This window comes from Euprymna scolopes, chromosome 1, assembly GCF_053919585.1.
Source record: "Euprymna scolopes isolate OS-2025 chromosome 1, ASM5391958v1, whole genome shotgun sequence".
Lineage (NCBI taxonomy): Eukaryota > Metazoa > Mollusca > Cephalopoda > Sepiida > Sepiolidae > Euprymna > Euprymna scolopes.
In genome coordinates, this window is record NC_136482.1 from 138,517,865 (window position 1) to 138,535,872 (window position 18,008).

At 31.6% G+C, this 18,008-nt stretch overlaps 1 protein-coding gene across 2 annotated transcripts in view; it reads left to right on the forward strand.

Moving 5' to 3' along the window:
- LOC145272500 (retinal-binding protein-like) overlaps positions 1–18,008 on the forward strand; it is a 573,911-nt gene that overhangs the window by 256,299 nt on the left and 299,604 nt on the right. For both annotated transcript variants that reach the window (XM_080127042.1, XM_080127038.1), the window contains one exon: positions 7,365–7,420. In XM_080127042.1, coding sequence (XP_079983168.1) covers positions 7,406–7,420 — 15 coding nt within the window. In that variant the 5' untranslated portion in view covers positions 7,365–7,405. The remainder of the gene's footprint in view (positions 1–7,364; positions 7,421–18,008) is intronic.

Here is an 18,008-nt window from a genome sequence, read left to right on the forward strand (position 1 = left end):
TAAGTGTAATTCTTTCAGACAAGATTATAGGAAGGGGAAAAACCATGCAAAAGTATAAAGGAAGTGAGTATCAAATTGCTATATCGGTTCGCTAAGACATATCTTACTGATCCTTTTTTCAGAGATTAAGCTATGATTAGTTGTGTGCATATGAATATTAGTGATGGGACAATTCCAATATTTTTCTGGTTCTGATACGATTAGATTCCATTCTAAATTCTGGATACAATTTCCGATCCTGATTTCTTTTAGATTTCTAAATATAGATATTTGGGGGTGGGGGCAGGAACAGTTTATTGCAAAAACCCACACATATGCATATATTTTTGCAAACGGAAAAATACACTTGTAGGGGGTGATCTATAGATTTTAGTTTTAATAGTTGTTTAAAATCAAAAGTTTATCATTAATGAGCGATGAAAAATTTTTTTAAGCAAATAAAAACAGAAAATTGTTTGGCATTGGGAAATAGATAAAAATTGTTTTGATACTAGTTCTGACACCCCAAAAGCTTTAATTTGTTTTTATTCCCAATTCCAATTAACATCTTAACACGAATATATAATTTTTTTATTTCCGTGATAAAACATTGTCAAATTGCAAATGTAAGTTTAAATCAATTCAACTCATATTTTTTAATAAATATTTTCAGCATAGCATTCTCATCAGGATAGAAACACTTTTTCTTCCCTCATGGCATGATGTCACTAATCTGCGAGTTTTCAATGTTGATGTTGAATTGGCTTAAACTTTTCAATTTAAAAAACGCTTTTGTCACGGAGAAAAAAAATCTTCATAATTCACTTCATGTGTGACCACACAGATCTCCTGACTTGGACATTTAAAACCTCACCATTGAAGAAAACCTCACAGATCTTATTTTTCTTGGCGGTACAACAGTGGGAAGAAAAAGAAAGTCACAAGCTATTTCTATCCTAACAAGAGTGCTATAATGACGAAAGGTTTGATTTGTAACAGACTCATCTTCAGAATTTTGCCTTTTTTTTTTTTCTTTTTTTCTTGCAAGTAAAATCCTTATGTTAAGTCCAAGGCGTACTGCTGTTGTTGGATTTAACAACACAAGTATTTTACGTGCAAGAGAAAAAAAAAAACGGGCAAGAGAACTCTTTCACTCTCCGAAGATGAATCTGTTACAGCCTGAAATTAATCAGAAATATACTTTAAAAAAGAAAATGAATCTTATTTTTCTTTTTAATAAAATATTTTGCATCCTTTAACGTGTTCTAACGTTATATCTGATTATTCAATATTTTTAAATGTTTACTTTTTAAAAAACATCTCTGTTGAATTGGTTTCTTAAACTTATATATAATCAGTGTGTGTGTATATATATATATATATATATATATATAATATATATATAATTACTTCATTTACTCACATAAAATTAATATACGAAAGTATAGATTTATGCGTAACCTTTAAGTATTTACTTCAAAAATGCTCAATACGTAGGTAGAGCTAGTTAGTAATTTATAAAATATATATGGCGATTAAGCTACACTGAATATTCGGCGTTTCATCCACTATAGGATTCGTCAGACTTATGCGCATAAGCCTGACGAATCCTATAGTGGATGAAACGCCGAATATTCAGTGTAGCTTAATCGCCATATATATTTTATAAATTATATATATATATATATCGAATATTTTAATATTTTTTAAAAAATATTTTATACGTGTATAAGTTATCCATGAACACGTGTTTCTGGGTATCACCTTTAACAAGGATTGAACTCATAACTGCCCAATTGGCAACCTGATGCTTTTACCCCATCAAATTTTATGCACGATTTTATCACTTTTAAATGTAAGATCTATTTATTTATTTTTTCTGGTGTTACCAGATCAAGTTGTCTGAAAAGTGACTTCCTGAACGGAATGCACTGCACTTTGTTATTGTTTTTCTATTTTCTCTTGCAGAACTTAATCATGTTCTACAAGGCTAAAAACAGCCCCTCCCTCTTTTTCTCTTCCTCCTCCACTTCTCTACTGGCTTTCTGACCCAAAACGCACCAAATAATACTGAATAACTATTTGAAGACAAAAACAACCAGATTAGCTTAACAATAATTATCGCCCAGGAGGTTAGAGAGGCCCAATCTGATCAACCAGCTGGTCATGCCAGCTCTACTGTATATAACCCATACTAAAGCATAGAACTAACACTCCCCCTCCCTCAAATCATCACTAATACATAAACTATATAATAGAAAGCGGTGGCTGAGGGTCAATCAGAATGGAAGACACAAGCTAGACAACTGTCAAACATCTGAAAGTGACTTGATACTTGTATAGAGTAACGGATGGTCTGCAGGGGTTCGATGCTTCTCACACTTCTGAGTATACTGTTCATGTAGCCTTATATTGAGGCAAATGGGTTTCCACTTCAACATGTCCCATTAACGGGGCTCTGAGATGAGTGGAGAACATGAACAAAAAAAAAAAAACTATGAATAACCTAAAATCTAAGAAAATGTATGAAGCAATAGACTGTGTCTAACATGAACATCTTTGACGAAATAGAAATTAAAGTATTTCCACAAAAGGATAAATACATCGAAATGGGTGACAAGAAACCAAGAATTAATCATGTGCTCAATAGAAGAGATAAAATCTGTTAAAAGACCAAGGAGTTATTGAAGCAAAAACTCACAATTAAAAAAAGGCAAACAGATTGAAACGAACATATGAACTCACTTTCAAAAGCTCAATAATACCCACAGAATTAAAGATTGGGTATACAGTGGAGAGAATGGAACACTATATCCTTCCTTCACTAAGATGCTTCAAATGCTTGAAGTTTGGGCACAATCAACATGCATGTAGAGGAAACCCAACATGTGGAGAAAGGAAACCCAACATGTGGAGAAAGGAAACCCAACATGTGGAGAAAGGAAACCCAACATGTGGAGAAAGGAAACCCAACATGTGGAGAAAGGAAACCCAACATGTGGAGAAAGGAAACCCAACATGTGGAGAAAGGAAACCCAACATGTGGAGAAAGGAAACCCAACATGTGGAGAAAGGAAACCCAACATGTGGAGAAAGGAAAACTAACCACGAGTTGGACTGTACTAAACAATGCAATGGTGCGAATTGCCAAGGCAATCACCCAGCATACTCTTGAGTGTATGTAATATATGGAAAAAAGAGGTAATGGAGATGAAATATAGGAGAAATATCTCTTCTCCAGAAGCCAAAGAAATTGTAGAAGCTTATATGGAAAGACAAACCTATGCTGGTGTTGTTCAAACCTTCCAAATGACTATGAAACAAAATACTAAGAATTTATTAATAAAATAATAAAGCTTGAACCTGAAGATATGTCAAAATTTATTACAGAAATTCAAATGAGCCATGCCAAGAAAATTGGAATACATAAACAACCAGAACAAACAAGGAAAAATATTAATTTCACACCCGTTGTTCAACTCTAAACTGAAGAAATAGAACCCCACTAAGATAAAGAATACCAAAAAAGAAAAAACACTCAAGAAAAGAAAACTGAAGAGAAGGAATATAATAAAGAGCACAAAACAAAAAAGAAAAAGCAACCATCATTGACATCAATCAAAACAACAAGCGGCACTGAAAACATGATTGGAAATGATTAAATCGCCCAAACTAGTCTATGACACAAAAGGAAAACACAAAAATTAGAAGTTCAGGAACAAAAAAAAAAAAAAACTTAAAGCATAAAAACATTTTTCCAAAATGTCTGCATTTAGCGTTAAATAACCCAAAAAGGGTTGATATGCCATAAAACAAAACTAAACCTATTTATTTTATTAGCGCAGTTAAGATAATACATTAGAAATGTTTGTTTATAGCACAATTGAACCATGATACTTGATATTGCATTTTAAATCTGAATTCAAGCCATTATATAAAAATTTTATGAAATCAACTGTAGATTTTCTACAATACAATATAGACTACAATGTGTTTTGGACTGTCACTGCAGGGAGACGTGTAAAGCTTCCTTTTGGTGCACCATGATGGATTCCCAACTAGAGCTGGCAATCAATCTATTTGATTGAAAAATGGACAATTTCACTGATTTCGATGACAAAAGTATTGAAAGTTAGAACATTTGTTGATCTTTATTCAATCCTGGACAATGTTGAATTTCCCTGTTAACTGTAAATGGATTAAGATATTCTGGGATGTTTGGAGATTTTTTTTAGAAAAACTCTGTTATCTATAATTGTGTGATATAATAAAGTTGACACGCTAATTCTTGTTAGGTCACCAAAGTCATGTGACATTGAGTCTGGTCAGTAACAGATGGGTGATCATTTGTGAATCCTAAGAACTATATGATATTTCTACCGACTTGTTTGTCTGTGGATGGATGGACAGGAATTGCATAGAAATTTGAGTTTCCCTAGGAACTTCAACTTTAGTGAAAGTTGTATGCTTGACTAAAGTGAATAGTATTACCGATATGTTATTTACTAAAGTTAAATTTACTTAGCAACTGGGATATAGCTTTCTTTTTCCAGTGGTAATTGTATGGAAGTGAATGTATTAAGATTTTATTGGTATATCAACTAATTTTATGAATTACAAATCTAATAAATTAACTCTTCCAAAATGCCGGTTTTTTTTGGGGGGGGGGGTTAATATTAGCTCTAGTCTTGATAGTACTAGATTATTTGAGAATAAAGCAGATGTAGTGTTAATCTGTATTAAGATACTTTTTGTTATTTATGCAAAATACAGACCATACTATTTTTAGATAGCATTTTCAAATAAAATTCGATTTTTACATTATCTTTTATTACATTGTTAGGTGAAAGCACAGAATAGTTTTTAAAACAGCCCCTACCCATGTTAATGGGTTTTTAAATATTTTAGCATCATCGATATTCTACATAACACCACACACACACTTTAATATTTCTATGTTCATTTTTAAGAAAAGAAAATTGTTTTTTAGGTGTTTGAGATTATTGTATTTATTATTTTATTGAAGTTTCAAGTGTTTAGAAAATCACTTTAATGTTGCATTTTCTACATAAAAAAAACTATAATTAAGATTAGTGTTAATGGAAAATTTTTAAAACTACTCTAAAATTAAAATTTTAATTCCTTACAGGATATTTTTAAAATATATTTTATCACTTTACTGATGATTCTTATTGTTGAATTAAAAACACTGTTCTGGTATTTCTCATGGTCGATTGCTCATTGTGATCCGGCAATTGATTACCTCTCAATAACATGATCCATTTGGAAACCTCTTAAATCTAAAAGAATGTTTCTCAAAACTCGAGAATGTCTGTAATGGTTTTTGCTTGATACATCTTATGCAACGTTCCCTCTCCAACTGCGTGGGTGTTCTGTCCTGCATTGTTATCAAGATGTCGCTAAACGAAATAAGATTGTGTTTATACACTTGGCATACCCCCCCCCCCCGCAAAAAAAAGTTGGACAATTAACCTAGTTCAACAAAACCAAGCACATTTATCATTCTAACTTACGTAGTTAGCGTCTACACCTAAGCTGATAATCTGAGCATTACCAATTTATCTGGCGCCACTGACATTTCTGTTCAAACCATCAAAATGGACAGTGGGAATTATTCTTTATTGACAATATTTTCAAAAATTGATGTTGAAAATAACTTTTTTTTTTTTTTTTTTTTTTCTGAGAAAAAAAAAATGGAAAAACTTATGAAAATAATTTGTATGTGAAGTTGAACAAGGAATATATTTAAAATTTACATGTTTACACTTTGTGAAAAAGTTGAAACAATTGGAAGGATGTTTGTAGAAAAGTAGAACAATGCTTATCTATTTTAATGGTCGATTAATCTAATATATAAAGTAAAGTCGGTGATTTGTAGCATATGCATGCATCTTTTCGGTTAGTGATTTTGCTGTCTATTGTTTAGTTATTAAAAAACAAAATTTACTAATCACTTTGTTTGAATTTAATAGACCTGCTTACTATTTTTTAGTACTGGTATATCACTTACACATTTACTACCACTGCCATCAAAGACATTTTGTAAGACAAAAACTTTTCTAACATCATCATTTCGTGTTTAAAACTTGCAATTGTAATTTAAACATTTTTTTTATATGAAAAAGTGAAGCTCCCTCTCCACAAAGATTTTTTTTTGTGAGACTATTTTTCATTAAATAAGTGGCATAAATCTTTTTCAGATTTGAAAAATCTCCGATTTAATAAACAGGTGTTTTCTCAAAATATTATGGAACACGATCACACACATTAGATCAGTTTTTTGACTACTCGAGTAAGATTTACTATGAAGAAGAAAAAAAAAACTGTTAATGTACTTACTGATCCGTGCTATTTTTTAAATCGTATTTTCAAGTTTAATTAAAGTTTTTTTTTTTTTAATCAAATGTAAGGTTACAGAATAGTTACAAAACACCCTCCCCTCCTCATGTTAAGAATAGCTTTTTAAATAACGTTATTTCAGCACAGATAAGTGCACGAGTACCAAAAAACTTGTTTTTGTCTTTTTAAACACTGATATATTTCCATTTCTTGTGATAGATTTCTGTACACAATACTGCAAGCAAATTGCAACTTATTTAATTTTTTGTGTTCGGTGTATAGATAGGGGATAAAGAGATAGATGGATGAGAAAGTAATTTTTTTTTTACTTAGAGTCAGTGGAGAGACATCTTGCCGTTATTATTATTACAACTACTATAATCAACACATTTTCTTTGTTTTTCATTATAAGGTGTAAGATGAATTTTTCAAAAATTAAAAAGCACACACACATATTTACCAGTAATTCTAAGTATTTTTCTTTTATTCATAATTCTAATTTTGAGCAAAACAATGTGAAAATTTTATTCTATGCTCGTACTTCTTCCTATCATATGCCTTGTATAAGATATCACATGTTTTTACCTAAAAATCCTCATGGCTGGCTTTTTATTTTTTTTATTTACTAATAATCGATTATTAAAATAAAATGATGAAAACTAAAAACAAATTATTTCCTGTTATTTAAAATCCCGAGCAATATCGAGACACAGGTCCTGCTAGAAGCACATTCTGATTTGACCCCATTTTGTTTATAAAAATAAAATTACTTAATCTCTTTATGTGGCAATGAAAAAAGGTTAAATGTGTACATTTTTAACATTGCTTTAAGCTATTAGAAAATAAAAAGAATCTTAAGTTTTTTTTTCCCCACCCCCACCCCATTTCTTGTGAACTCTGAAAATTCACATAAATTTTAAGTAATTTCTTTGCGTCTGGATATCAAGTTTTCCTCTTTATTTACTTTTAACTCTAAAAATAATTGTCATTGCAGAAATAGAACTAAATTTTATTTTTAATTTCAGGTGATCAGTGGTGTGAGTGCCTTTTAATCAAGAATCCAAAGATGTATAACCAAAAGGTATTTAATTTTTATCCTAAAATTAATAAATGCTATTGTTTACAGGTTATAAACTGTTATCATCTTTGTTACATTTCTGTTGCTGTACTCTTCGATCTTCTTCACATACTAGTAATCACCATAGGAATTTTGACCAAATTGCTGTAAAATACACAAACCACTTCTACAGAGGGTTGAAACCGCTATCTATCAATTAAGTCACCTGTTAGCTAAGAGTGAACCATGATGCATGAAATCAATCCTAGTAATTGACCTCTAACAGCTCGACATTAGATATGCTCTTAAACTGTGATGCATCACTTTGTCCCTTATTTGAGCTGAGCCAGTACTTGGAAATCTTAAATCCAATCCAGCTGCTGGTCATAACATGACTTATGTCGGAAGATCAAACCGTCTCCATTCATTGTAATTTTTTCCTAAATCATAAGCTACTCTTAACATCAAATGTCTGATCAAAGTGGTGGGTGTATGATCAATCCAGGAGTCAAATTTTGACAAATCTTCTGAGCATACCTATACATGAGTGTAGTACTCATGACTTGCAGTTGCCTAAACTTTTCAAAATTTATAGATTAAGACCCTTTGCTAAATTATCCCCCTTCCTAAAAACAAACGAAATTCGTTTTTTTTTTTTTTTTTTTTTTAAGCGATTGTGTGTGAATGCTCTGACAAATTTGACAGCAAAAAAATGAGGTACGTTCAATGTATGGACATTCACTTACATTGATAGTACACACATGAAACTCTAGTTATCATTTGAAGTAATTTCCTCCTGCTGCAATGCACTTGTTCCAACAACTTCTGGAAGGCCCTATGGAAGCTCTTTTGTGTGAGCGTGCCAATGACCCTCGTCACAATCTCTTTCATCTCAATTGTCTCATAACAACAGCCTTTAAGGTTTTTGTTGAACTTAAGGAATAACAAAGTCACAGAAAGCAAAGGCTGGACTAGGGAGGGTGAGGAACTGTCTTGATGTCCATCTTGGTCAAATAGTTTGTGACAAGATCAAAGTTGTGGACTGGACTGGTGCATTGTTCTGGATGAAAAAGCCACCGACCCAATTTGAAGAGTACTAGCCTCTTTGGATGGAACTTGAACTCCCTTTGAGACCTCAAAATAGTATTCCTTGTTAAGTGTCTGTCTAGTGGTAACCCAGTGCATTTAGATTATGCCCGTGCTGTCCAAAAGAGGATCATAAGTTTCTGGCTGGATTTGCTTTGTCTAGCCTTCTTGGGTCTGGGAGAGCCAGGATGCTTCCACTGGGAACTGTCTCTTAGTCTCTTGCTCATAGCAGTAGATCCAGCTTTCATCGCAGGTCACCAAAGCATCAAGAATTGCGAGATCTGAATTGTCGTTGTTATGAAGTTTTTCTTATCTTCTCTGAGCATTCTTGGGACAAATTTTGCGCAAATCTTTCACATCTTAAGTTTCTTGCAAATAATTGTGTGTACAGTTCTCACACTGGCATCAAACTGTGCACTTAATGTCTCTATTAACACAGCCCTGTCCTTATCCATGTAATTTTTTATTTGGCTAATCAACTTTGGTGTTCTGACTTCTGTACTCCTCCCACACTTAATCATCGTTCAGATGTCCTGCCTTCCTTGAATCTCTTATGCCACTCAAAAACTGGGTGATTTATCAAGATGGTCCAAAATCAGTCTGATACATTCCATATGTTTCTGTAACATTTTTCCAAGTTCAAAACAGAATTTTGCATATCATTCTTCTAAAGTGTCCTCATGTCCAGATTGCATTTTTGAAATTCACAAGCTCTGACAATCGGGCTTTAGTAGGGTGTATTCAAATTCCTGCTGTAGCTTTTCATTTGAACCTGAAATCATAAAAATTGGCCAATCCTCTCATAAGAAGCATAGTAATAACATACTGAATTTTCAAGAGTCTATGACAATTTTAAATCTGTACAAAAATGCCTGAAACTTAAAGCACTTTGTAAATGTTATTTTAGAATTTGCTAGCAGATCGGTGTGTATATAAATTTACGTTAAATGATCTTCCGTTTCGGGGGGGGGGCATTCTAATTTATCATTAATGCTAAGTCTGTGGCAAGATCATAAAATCTCACATAATTACCTGAAAGAAAAGAATACCCTCCCCCATAAAAAAAAAATGCACAGGATTTATCTTTCATAAAAAATGTCAACTGTTCTAAAGTGGCTAAAAATTATAGGATCATGTTAAATTTTTATACAAAACTAATCCCCCATTCTAAAGTTTTTTTTTTTTTTTTCCAGTGTTGATAAATAATTGCCAAAAAGTAGAATCTTATTTCTTTTAGTGGAAGTATCGGAGTGTTGATCTATAATAATACCCCTTGGTACTTCATTATTGTACTCACTGTTGGGTGAGGAGCCTAGTTAATGAAATTTTTAAGTCTCCTTACCCTATACACAAATAAAGCAGACCTCATTTAGACGCAGATATAGTGAAATTGAGAAATTAGCTACCACTTTACCAAGTGATCTAATCAGTAGAGGAAACCTCATTACAGAACTCTTCCCTTTTGTAATAGAAATATTTCTTTATGTATGACACCCAAATTAACTTTGGCTTCTGAAAAGACATCTAGTGATGAGGCCCCATTTGAAAGCTGAGAGGGGATGTACAGTTGCCCCTTAGTTACTATTACTCCCAGGTTCACTTTGGTTCGGAGTGGTAATAAATGTTAGGGCATTTGGTGCAATCAGATCAGGTTGTCTGAAGAGACTGGATCAAAAATGTACCAAACATTTTTCCTTTCTCTTTGCAAAATTTAATAAAGTTCTGCAAATTAGAAAAAAAAAAAAAAACTTTTCTTCTACAAAGCAACCAAACCAAACACCATGAATAAATATTTGAAAATATAAAGAACTTGAAACAATACCTTTTTTCAAAAATATTGGATTTTGCATTGAATAACCTGAAAAGGGGTTGATATGTCATCAAACAAAATAACCCAAATTAACTTGCAACACTTTTTGGAAGCAAGAAAAAAAATGCAGAATTACCAATGTGAACAGATTGTCACACAGGATGAAAACCAAGGCATGTTCGCCTAGATTAGTTAATGGAATGAGAGTAGTGGGGAGAAGTTGTGAATTATCTGCTTGAACAACTGAAAAAACAAAAATCAACCTAAAAAAAAAAACAAGTACCAGACATAACAATAATATTAAAACATAACCAAATAATTGACACCAACATTTATATTATGAGTTTAAGTACCCTGAAACCGCTACTTGTCTACATCGTAGTAAATGTTGCAACCTATATTTTCAACCTACTCCAATGCTATGACTGCCAAAAGTACCGGCACCACAAAAGTTTTTTTTCTTTGTTTGCTTGAATCCAGAAAAGACATACAATGCTAAGTTGAAATATATTAATTTATGTTGGTCTAAAAAGGAAAATAGATTGTCGCATTTCATCAGTGGTTTTTATCTGACAGATTTTAAGTTTACATTGTATTTTAATCTTAAAAAGCGGGAAGAGGAAATCCCACAAGATGATTTATTGTCTGTGATTGGTTTAGTATAAAATATTTAAAAATTTACCACCTAGAATGTACAAATCTTTATACATAGACGACTTCCTTGGGTTACATGTCTTCATATATGTATAAACTACAATGTTTAAAGAAAATTAATAAGTGGGCGATAGAAAATAGTTTCAATTTTTTTAAAACCTGTGTTCATTATTATCAGAAAAGTACACAATGATTTGAAAGTATTGAAATCTCAATTAGAGATGGACACGAAATTTGGATAGTAATATTCAATAGTTTTTTTGTTTTTTTTAATCACTTATCCATAGATTATGGTGTTGATAAGGGTTTATGTGAAATGATAGGTGAAACCTCTCCATAAGTTGGTTGTGGCTGATTAATTGTAACGATATTGCATACCCGATTCACCCTGCTTATGGGTTAAGGGTTAGGTGAGGTGTTTGACATGAGGTTTAAGAAATTTATTTTTTCCAAAGTCTGGAATGTTTTTTATTGCCGATATGGTGGACAGAAAAGAAATTTCTCAGCAAAGTGAAGTTGATGTTGGTGACGAAATTTGCTCTGATATCTAAGTTACCGTCAGTGGGCCACATGTTTTATTTTATAGCATGTATATATAATTTTGAGGAGGGATATAGGGTCTAGGTATAAAGAGAAGTATCTGACGGTTTCATCTGTTTGCGAAGGAAAATGGGCTTATTATTTCTTCAATGAGGAAAACTGTTTTTATGAAAAGTATTTAGATTTTTTTGGAAATATTCATTGGGGTTTATCATGAAGATGGTTTTGTTTAGATTAGAATCCCTTATAAAACATGTTAGAACACCTGATTTCAGTATAATCGAAAATGTTTTAATATGGTAGAAATAATTGTAAACCCTTCAAAATTTATCTCATTATTAATATAAAAAAAAATATATTTTTGTATACTTCAGATCAGTTATGAGAATCAATTTCTAAAGCAAAATGAAGCACAATAAAAAAAATTTGCAATAGTTATAACATGAAATTAGACCTCGGTTATATCATACTGTAATTTAATATCAATTTTGTGTTGAATTTCTGCTGTGTTTAATATCTTTGTCAGTAACGATTGTAAATGATTGAGTGTTAGGAAGGAGATGCACGCATAGAAATTTGATGGGTTGGTTCTTCTTGGACCCAAATCGTCAACCAATGATATCATTTTCGTTTGTTATGTTATCTTGGAGTCGCCACCGGGCCTTGATAAATGCTGACCTAAGTAAAAAAAATAAAAAATAAATAAAATAAAAAATAATCTTTGGGTTGCCTTTGATTATGGTTGACTCTTCTACTTTTGTACTCTTTGATCTTAAAAAAACAAACAAACAAACAAACAAAAAACACTTCTATGAGTTTCAGAGGTGGGAGCAGAAGTTTGTTGGCTTAACCAGTAAACATTAAAATAAGACTTTAAATTTATTTCATTAGATTTTATAACTTTCAAAACAGTTTACTTTTCTCTAATCATGATACAACTTGACATGTTTATATCAATAATTTATTTGACTTTTTCTTATAAGCTATTTCCGTTTGTACTTTGTTACCTATATCACCGTTTGGCTACATTAGCTTCAAACGTTTTCTTTTTTGTTTTTTGCTTGTTATATTTTCTAGCGTTTCACATCTATTTCTTTCCTCTAGTTTTTTTTATTTCCCTTTCACTTTTTTGCCCTTTTTGACTTCTGTTTTGCCGTTTCTTTCTCCTTTTTGCTTCCCCTCCTCCTTACATCACTCCTGTCATCCTTTCCATATTGCTGCCAAATCTAAATCTTTGGCATAACTCTTTAAACTACCCTTTTAAGAGGATTTTACTTTCTTTGAATATAAAAAAATTTAATTCTTTAAAATATCTAGAATTCCACTTTCATTTTTTTTTTTTTTAATTTATTAATAAAATGTGGAATGAAAAATAAATTTAGGTATTTTTTGAGAGATAAAATGCGTTTTTATAGTATTTTGTCACAAGCAATACAATGCGTTTATAATTTCATTTGCTAACTAAATACAGAATATTCATGACAACTTGAATCTATTCAAGTATACCCTGAAGTTCTCCAGAAACGAAAGTTTTCTTTGCGCCTATCTAAGCCATATGTACCGAGGAATTCTTTTGACAAGTGTGCACCTGACAACAAATGTAAAAATAACATAAAATAATTATCAAATGTACCGAAAGGTCATTTGAAGAAAAAATTATAAGCCTGATGCAGGCACCTGCATGGGAAGAAACAAACTTGATCAATTGTTAAAAATAAGATGAGTTAAATGTATAATATTTGAAAGGTGACTTTCAGTAAACAGTTGTAATCGGGTTGTATTAAAGTCAGCTCAATTTAGTGAAACAAACAATTGCTGAATAAAACGCCATTGGAATGTAGCTAGTGGCAATGCTGTCCCAATGGAGCATTTCAGATAATCACAAATGGTTATATAATAACAACCGAAAATGATGTCCGTTTATGATTTGGGTTCAAAAAGAATCAGCACATTGAATTTCTACGTGTGCATCTCCCTCCTAACAGCCAACCATCCATAACCATTTACTGACAATAAAAATATATTAGTATGTCATCATTCTTTTAAACACAGTAGAAATACAACACAAAATTGATAATCACTATAACTTTGTCTCATTTCATGTCATTTATTTATAACTCTATTGCAATTATTTAAGTAGCAAGTTAGTCATCATTTGTTACAGCGGAGACATTTTACCTTATTCACCAAAGCAGAAATATGAGCTTAACAAAATAGCTACATGTGTGCTTGCTTCATTCTTTGAATGAATTCTTTCATATTGCCTTTACACACAAAAACATAATTTATTTTGGGTAATTCCAGATTAAATCATTCAGAAAAAGACTGTATAATAGTAACGTCTCAAGGCAAAAAGAAATCGTTTTTCAAATTTAATTTTGAGTTAATGAAAAAAACAAAACTTTATTTTTTGACAACAGAACGTTAAAACTGTAAGTAGAACATGCAAGTAAAGACAATTTGTGCGACATATTTTTGGAGTCAGTCTCACCCCAAAATTTCCCAAACATGTAAAGTAACTTAAAAACAGTTGTTTTTTTTAATTCCTAGCACACAAAAAAAACTTGCCTGTACTCATTTTTAACATTCTAGAATTCATCTAATGCATAAAAATGTAATTTACAGCCTTTCACAACATACCTGGAATATAATACAATATTTTGGAAACCACTTTGAGTTACAAACTCAATTTTTTAGGGATCTAGTTTTTATGATACCAACAAATAGAAAAAATTTGAAGAAAATTTTAGAGAAAATTTATAACATCGACTGGATAAGTTGATATAAAATTATCCTTCACTTTGTATGGCATCTTTTACAGACTACCTGCTTATTATCCACAAATGTACTATTTTAACTTTTAGTTTTATGAAACAATTTAATAAAAATTATACTTTTTTTTTTCTCTTACTATGATTTAAGATGTCTGATTAGGTTTCTCATTTTTTTACAAAAACTTTGTTTAAAAATAAATATTTATTGCGATTGGTTACGTGAAGCAAAACCATAGATGTTCCATTTTCATTCATCTCTAATTGTTATTTTTATGGTGTACATATTTATATTTCGTTTTTGTCCATACTTTAAGGTGAATGTTGCTATTCCTATTTTAGTCTTCTTGAGGACAAGGAGAGGTACATGACATAATATAAAATGTCTGATTTTATATACATATATATATATATATATATATATATATATATTCACCCATCGATTTCGATGTATGAATTTCACACAGTTCAGAAATCCACACAGATGATTTGCATATAGTGGTGAAGGCTTGTGTAGAACCATCCACACTTTTTGGAACAATTGCTGGTGCTGTTTTACAATTTGTCACTGTGTAGAGGGGGACAACTCTCAGTTTTACTAAGATTTGTTCATTTTTTTCATCTCATAATTTAGGACACCATATATTTTTAAAATCAAAACGTTAAAAAAAGAAAGCTGTGACAATTTTTTTTTATGTAACAAAGTTGATAACAATAATACAAAATGTAGTTTTTAAACGACTATTAAGAGAAAACAATGAACCCACAATATTTTCATTAGATGAAAATATTAAAAAAAAAAAAAAAAAAGGGGGGGCAACTATTTTTTGTTTATTAAAAAGTAAATGTTATAGTAAAGTTTTTAAGAAATTAGTCTTTAGCCTTAAAAAAACAAGAATGAAACTTTTAAAGCTGCGGCAACTTTTTTTTTTTTTTTTTTACTGTAACAAAGCTTATAATAACCCCAACATGTTTTAACATGTGGCAATCCATGAAGCTGTGCAATATCTGTGCAGTGAACCAAAACTTTAGAAAAAAAAATGAATGTATTTTTGCTGTCTGTTACAATAGAAATTGATGTTAGCGCTGTTAAAAAGGTTAGATTAAACTAATGTATATATCAACAAAATTAAGCTAAATTCCAGTGATCAAGTTTTTATTCATTTTCCTGTTCATTTCATCAAAATCCCCCAAAAACTTAAGTACGTTTTGATGACCAGCCAAAATTATTATGCAAATTTCGGATCCTTTAATACTCTACTCTTCAGAAATCCAAGGTGTGTTTCCAGCAAATACAAATAAACTAAGACAAGCAACTTTCCTTGAATCTAAGTTCCTTTAAGGGGAAAAATATGGATGTTAATAACTCATTCAGCCATTTTTTTCTTTTTACTTAAAACAGCCATGAAAATATATGCACAATATTTTTCAAGTGAAAATCTTAGAATAGTTCATATTAATGAGATGAACTCATAAAAGAATTTTTATAAGTCTATAAATATCTAATGGACAATTAAAAAAAAATATTTAAAAATACAAAGACATGAAAACAAGTATTCATAAAGTGAAAGGTGTTGCAGGAAAGAATCTGATTTCTTCTTTGTCCAAACAGCCGTCTGCCAAGGATGTACACTCTCCCACATTCTGTTCAGGAACATCATTGAAAGTTCCTAGAGAAAAGTTTGTTTGGCTTCACTGGTATTAGAGTTGACAATGACTGCTTCATCACTGATCTCGATTTTGCAGATGACGTTACAATCCTTAGCGAATCCTATACAGAGGTCCAGCATGTACTTGACAAGGTCAGTTGCATGGCCAAAATGGTGAGGGTGAAAATGTTTATTCTCTCTGAACGATCTCCTACTTGATCGATTGGTTATAACTCTTGATGGTGAAGCTGTAGAAAAGGTGAAAAGCTCCAAATATCTGGACACCAATTTTACAACCACTCAAACGAAAGACAAAATCACTTGTATCTCGTCATGTCTGCCTTTGTCTGTCTTCGAAATCAACTTTGGTCTCATCAGCAGATGAGATGAATTAAGAATAAGAATTCTTCTCTATGGATGTGAAACCATCATCAACTTGAGGTATTTGATCACTACTGCCTCCACCATATGCTGTCTGTTTGCCTTTCTAACTCAATCCCCAACGACCATTCGTGCTGGATGAAACATTCTTGGCCTAGTAAAAATTCTGCTCAAAAGGAGTCCAGAGGGTCGGCTATGTGCTGCACTGGCCTGGTAAAATGTTAACCCATAAACTAGTGTCCAATGCATCCATCGGTTAGAAATGCTGAGATTGTCAAAGGTGTGGCTCATAACAATGGAAGCAGACATGGAATTTGTCTTGTCTTCACGTTTTTGGTGTCTAACGCTGGAATTTCAAATGGCTAGATTATGCTATTGACTCTGCTGCTGATCAACGAAAGGGAATGGTCTTAATTCGCAATGCGGCTAACACCATTGGAATTAGCTCAATCCACCGCAGGTCAATACCGCTATAGTATTTATAAATTGCTGAATATAAATGTTACAAATCTAAAATGTAAGGAGTTTAATAATAGTCATTTGTATAAAACATTAACGTATGTTTTGAAGGAAAATTTTGGGGATTTAGAAAAAATTACAGAATAATGAATAAAAACTTGGTCACTCAAATTTAGCTTTTATATATATACTAGCAAAAGTACCCGTCGTTCACTGGGTTTAAAAACAGCCTACAGAAAATGGACTCTGATTTATGAAAGTATGATAAGTTATGAAAAGGAAGGGTTGTAAATTTGGGTTGAATTTGGGGGTATCAAAACCAAAGCAAAATGATGAAAGTAAAAATAAAATAGATAAACCCCATAATTTATTATACCATACCTGTTCACACTGAAACACTTATCACAATATTCTGTGGATCTATATTAAAAAACCTTGTTAAACTTTGTGACATATTTCCATTCTATGGAGGTCATGTGCGAACGAACACCCCATAATTTTATTATACCATATTTCTTCAAACAGAAACATAATTATCGAAGTATACTTACAGATAGATATGAAAAGCCTTTATTAAATTTTGTGCCTATTTCCATTCTATGGAGGCAAATCGCGAACGCAGACCACAATTTTATTATATCATCTCTATTTAAGTTAAGAATACTTTCATAAGTATGTTTTATGTACATCTATATCAAAAACACTTGTAAACGTTTTTTTTTTTTTTTTTTAAATTTTAAAATTTATTTCCATACTTTGTGGACCAGGCGCGAATGCAGACCCCACAATTTTAATGAACCACTGTTCTGCCAGATCAAACATACCCATTCCTGTGTCTCGATACATCTATCATTATATGTAATCAGTTTTTTAAAATAGTCAACCATATAGGAGCCTATTCGTGACCAGACACACACAGACATTCAGCTTTATATTATATATATATATATATATATATATATATATTAGTTAAATGTTAACATCGAGCTTTTACCTTGAAAAGTTTAAACTACAAAAAGTATATGCACAAACAAATATTTTCTGAAATCTTTCTCTCGCTCTTGGCATTTATAGGTACTGAATTTCCGTCAATTCATGTGTTAATTTCTGGTAGGTTGAAGGTAAAATGCTAGCCTATGGAGTTGAAGTAACTTTGTGACCGGGTTTGAATGTCCTGCATAGTAGTAATGTCTTTGTACACTGATTGTGTAAGAATGTAACACTGATATCTGTAGGTATAAAAATTAATATTTATGAAAAAT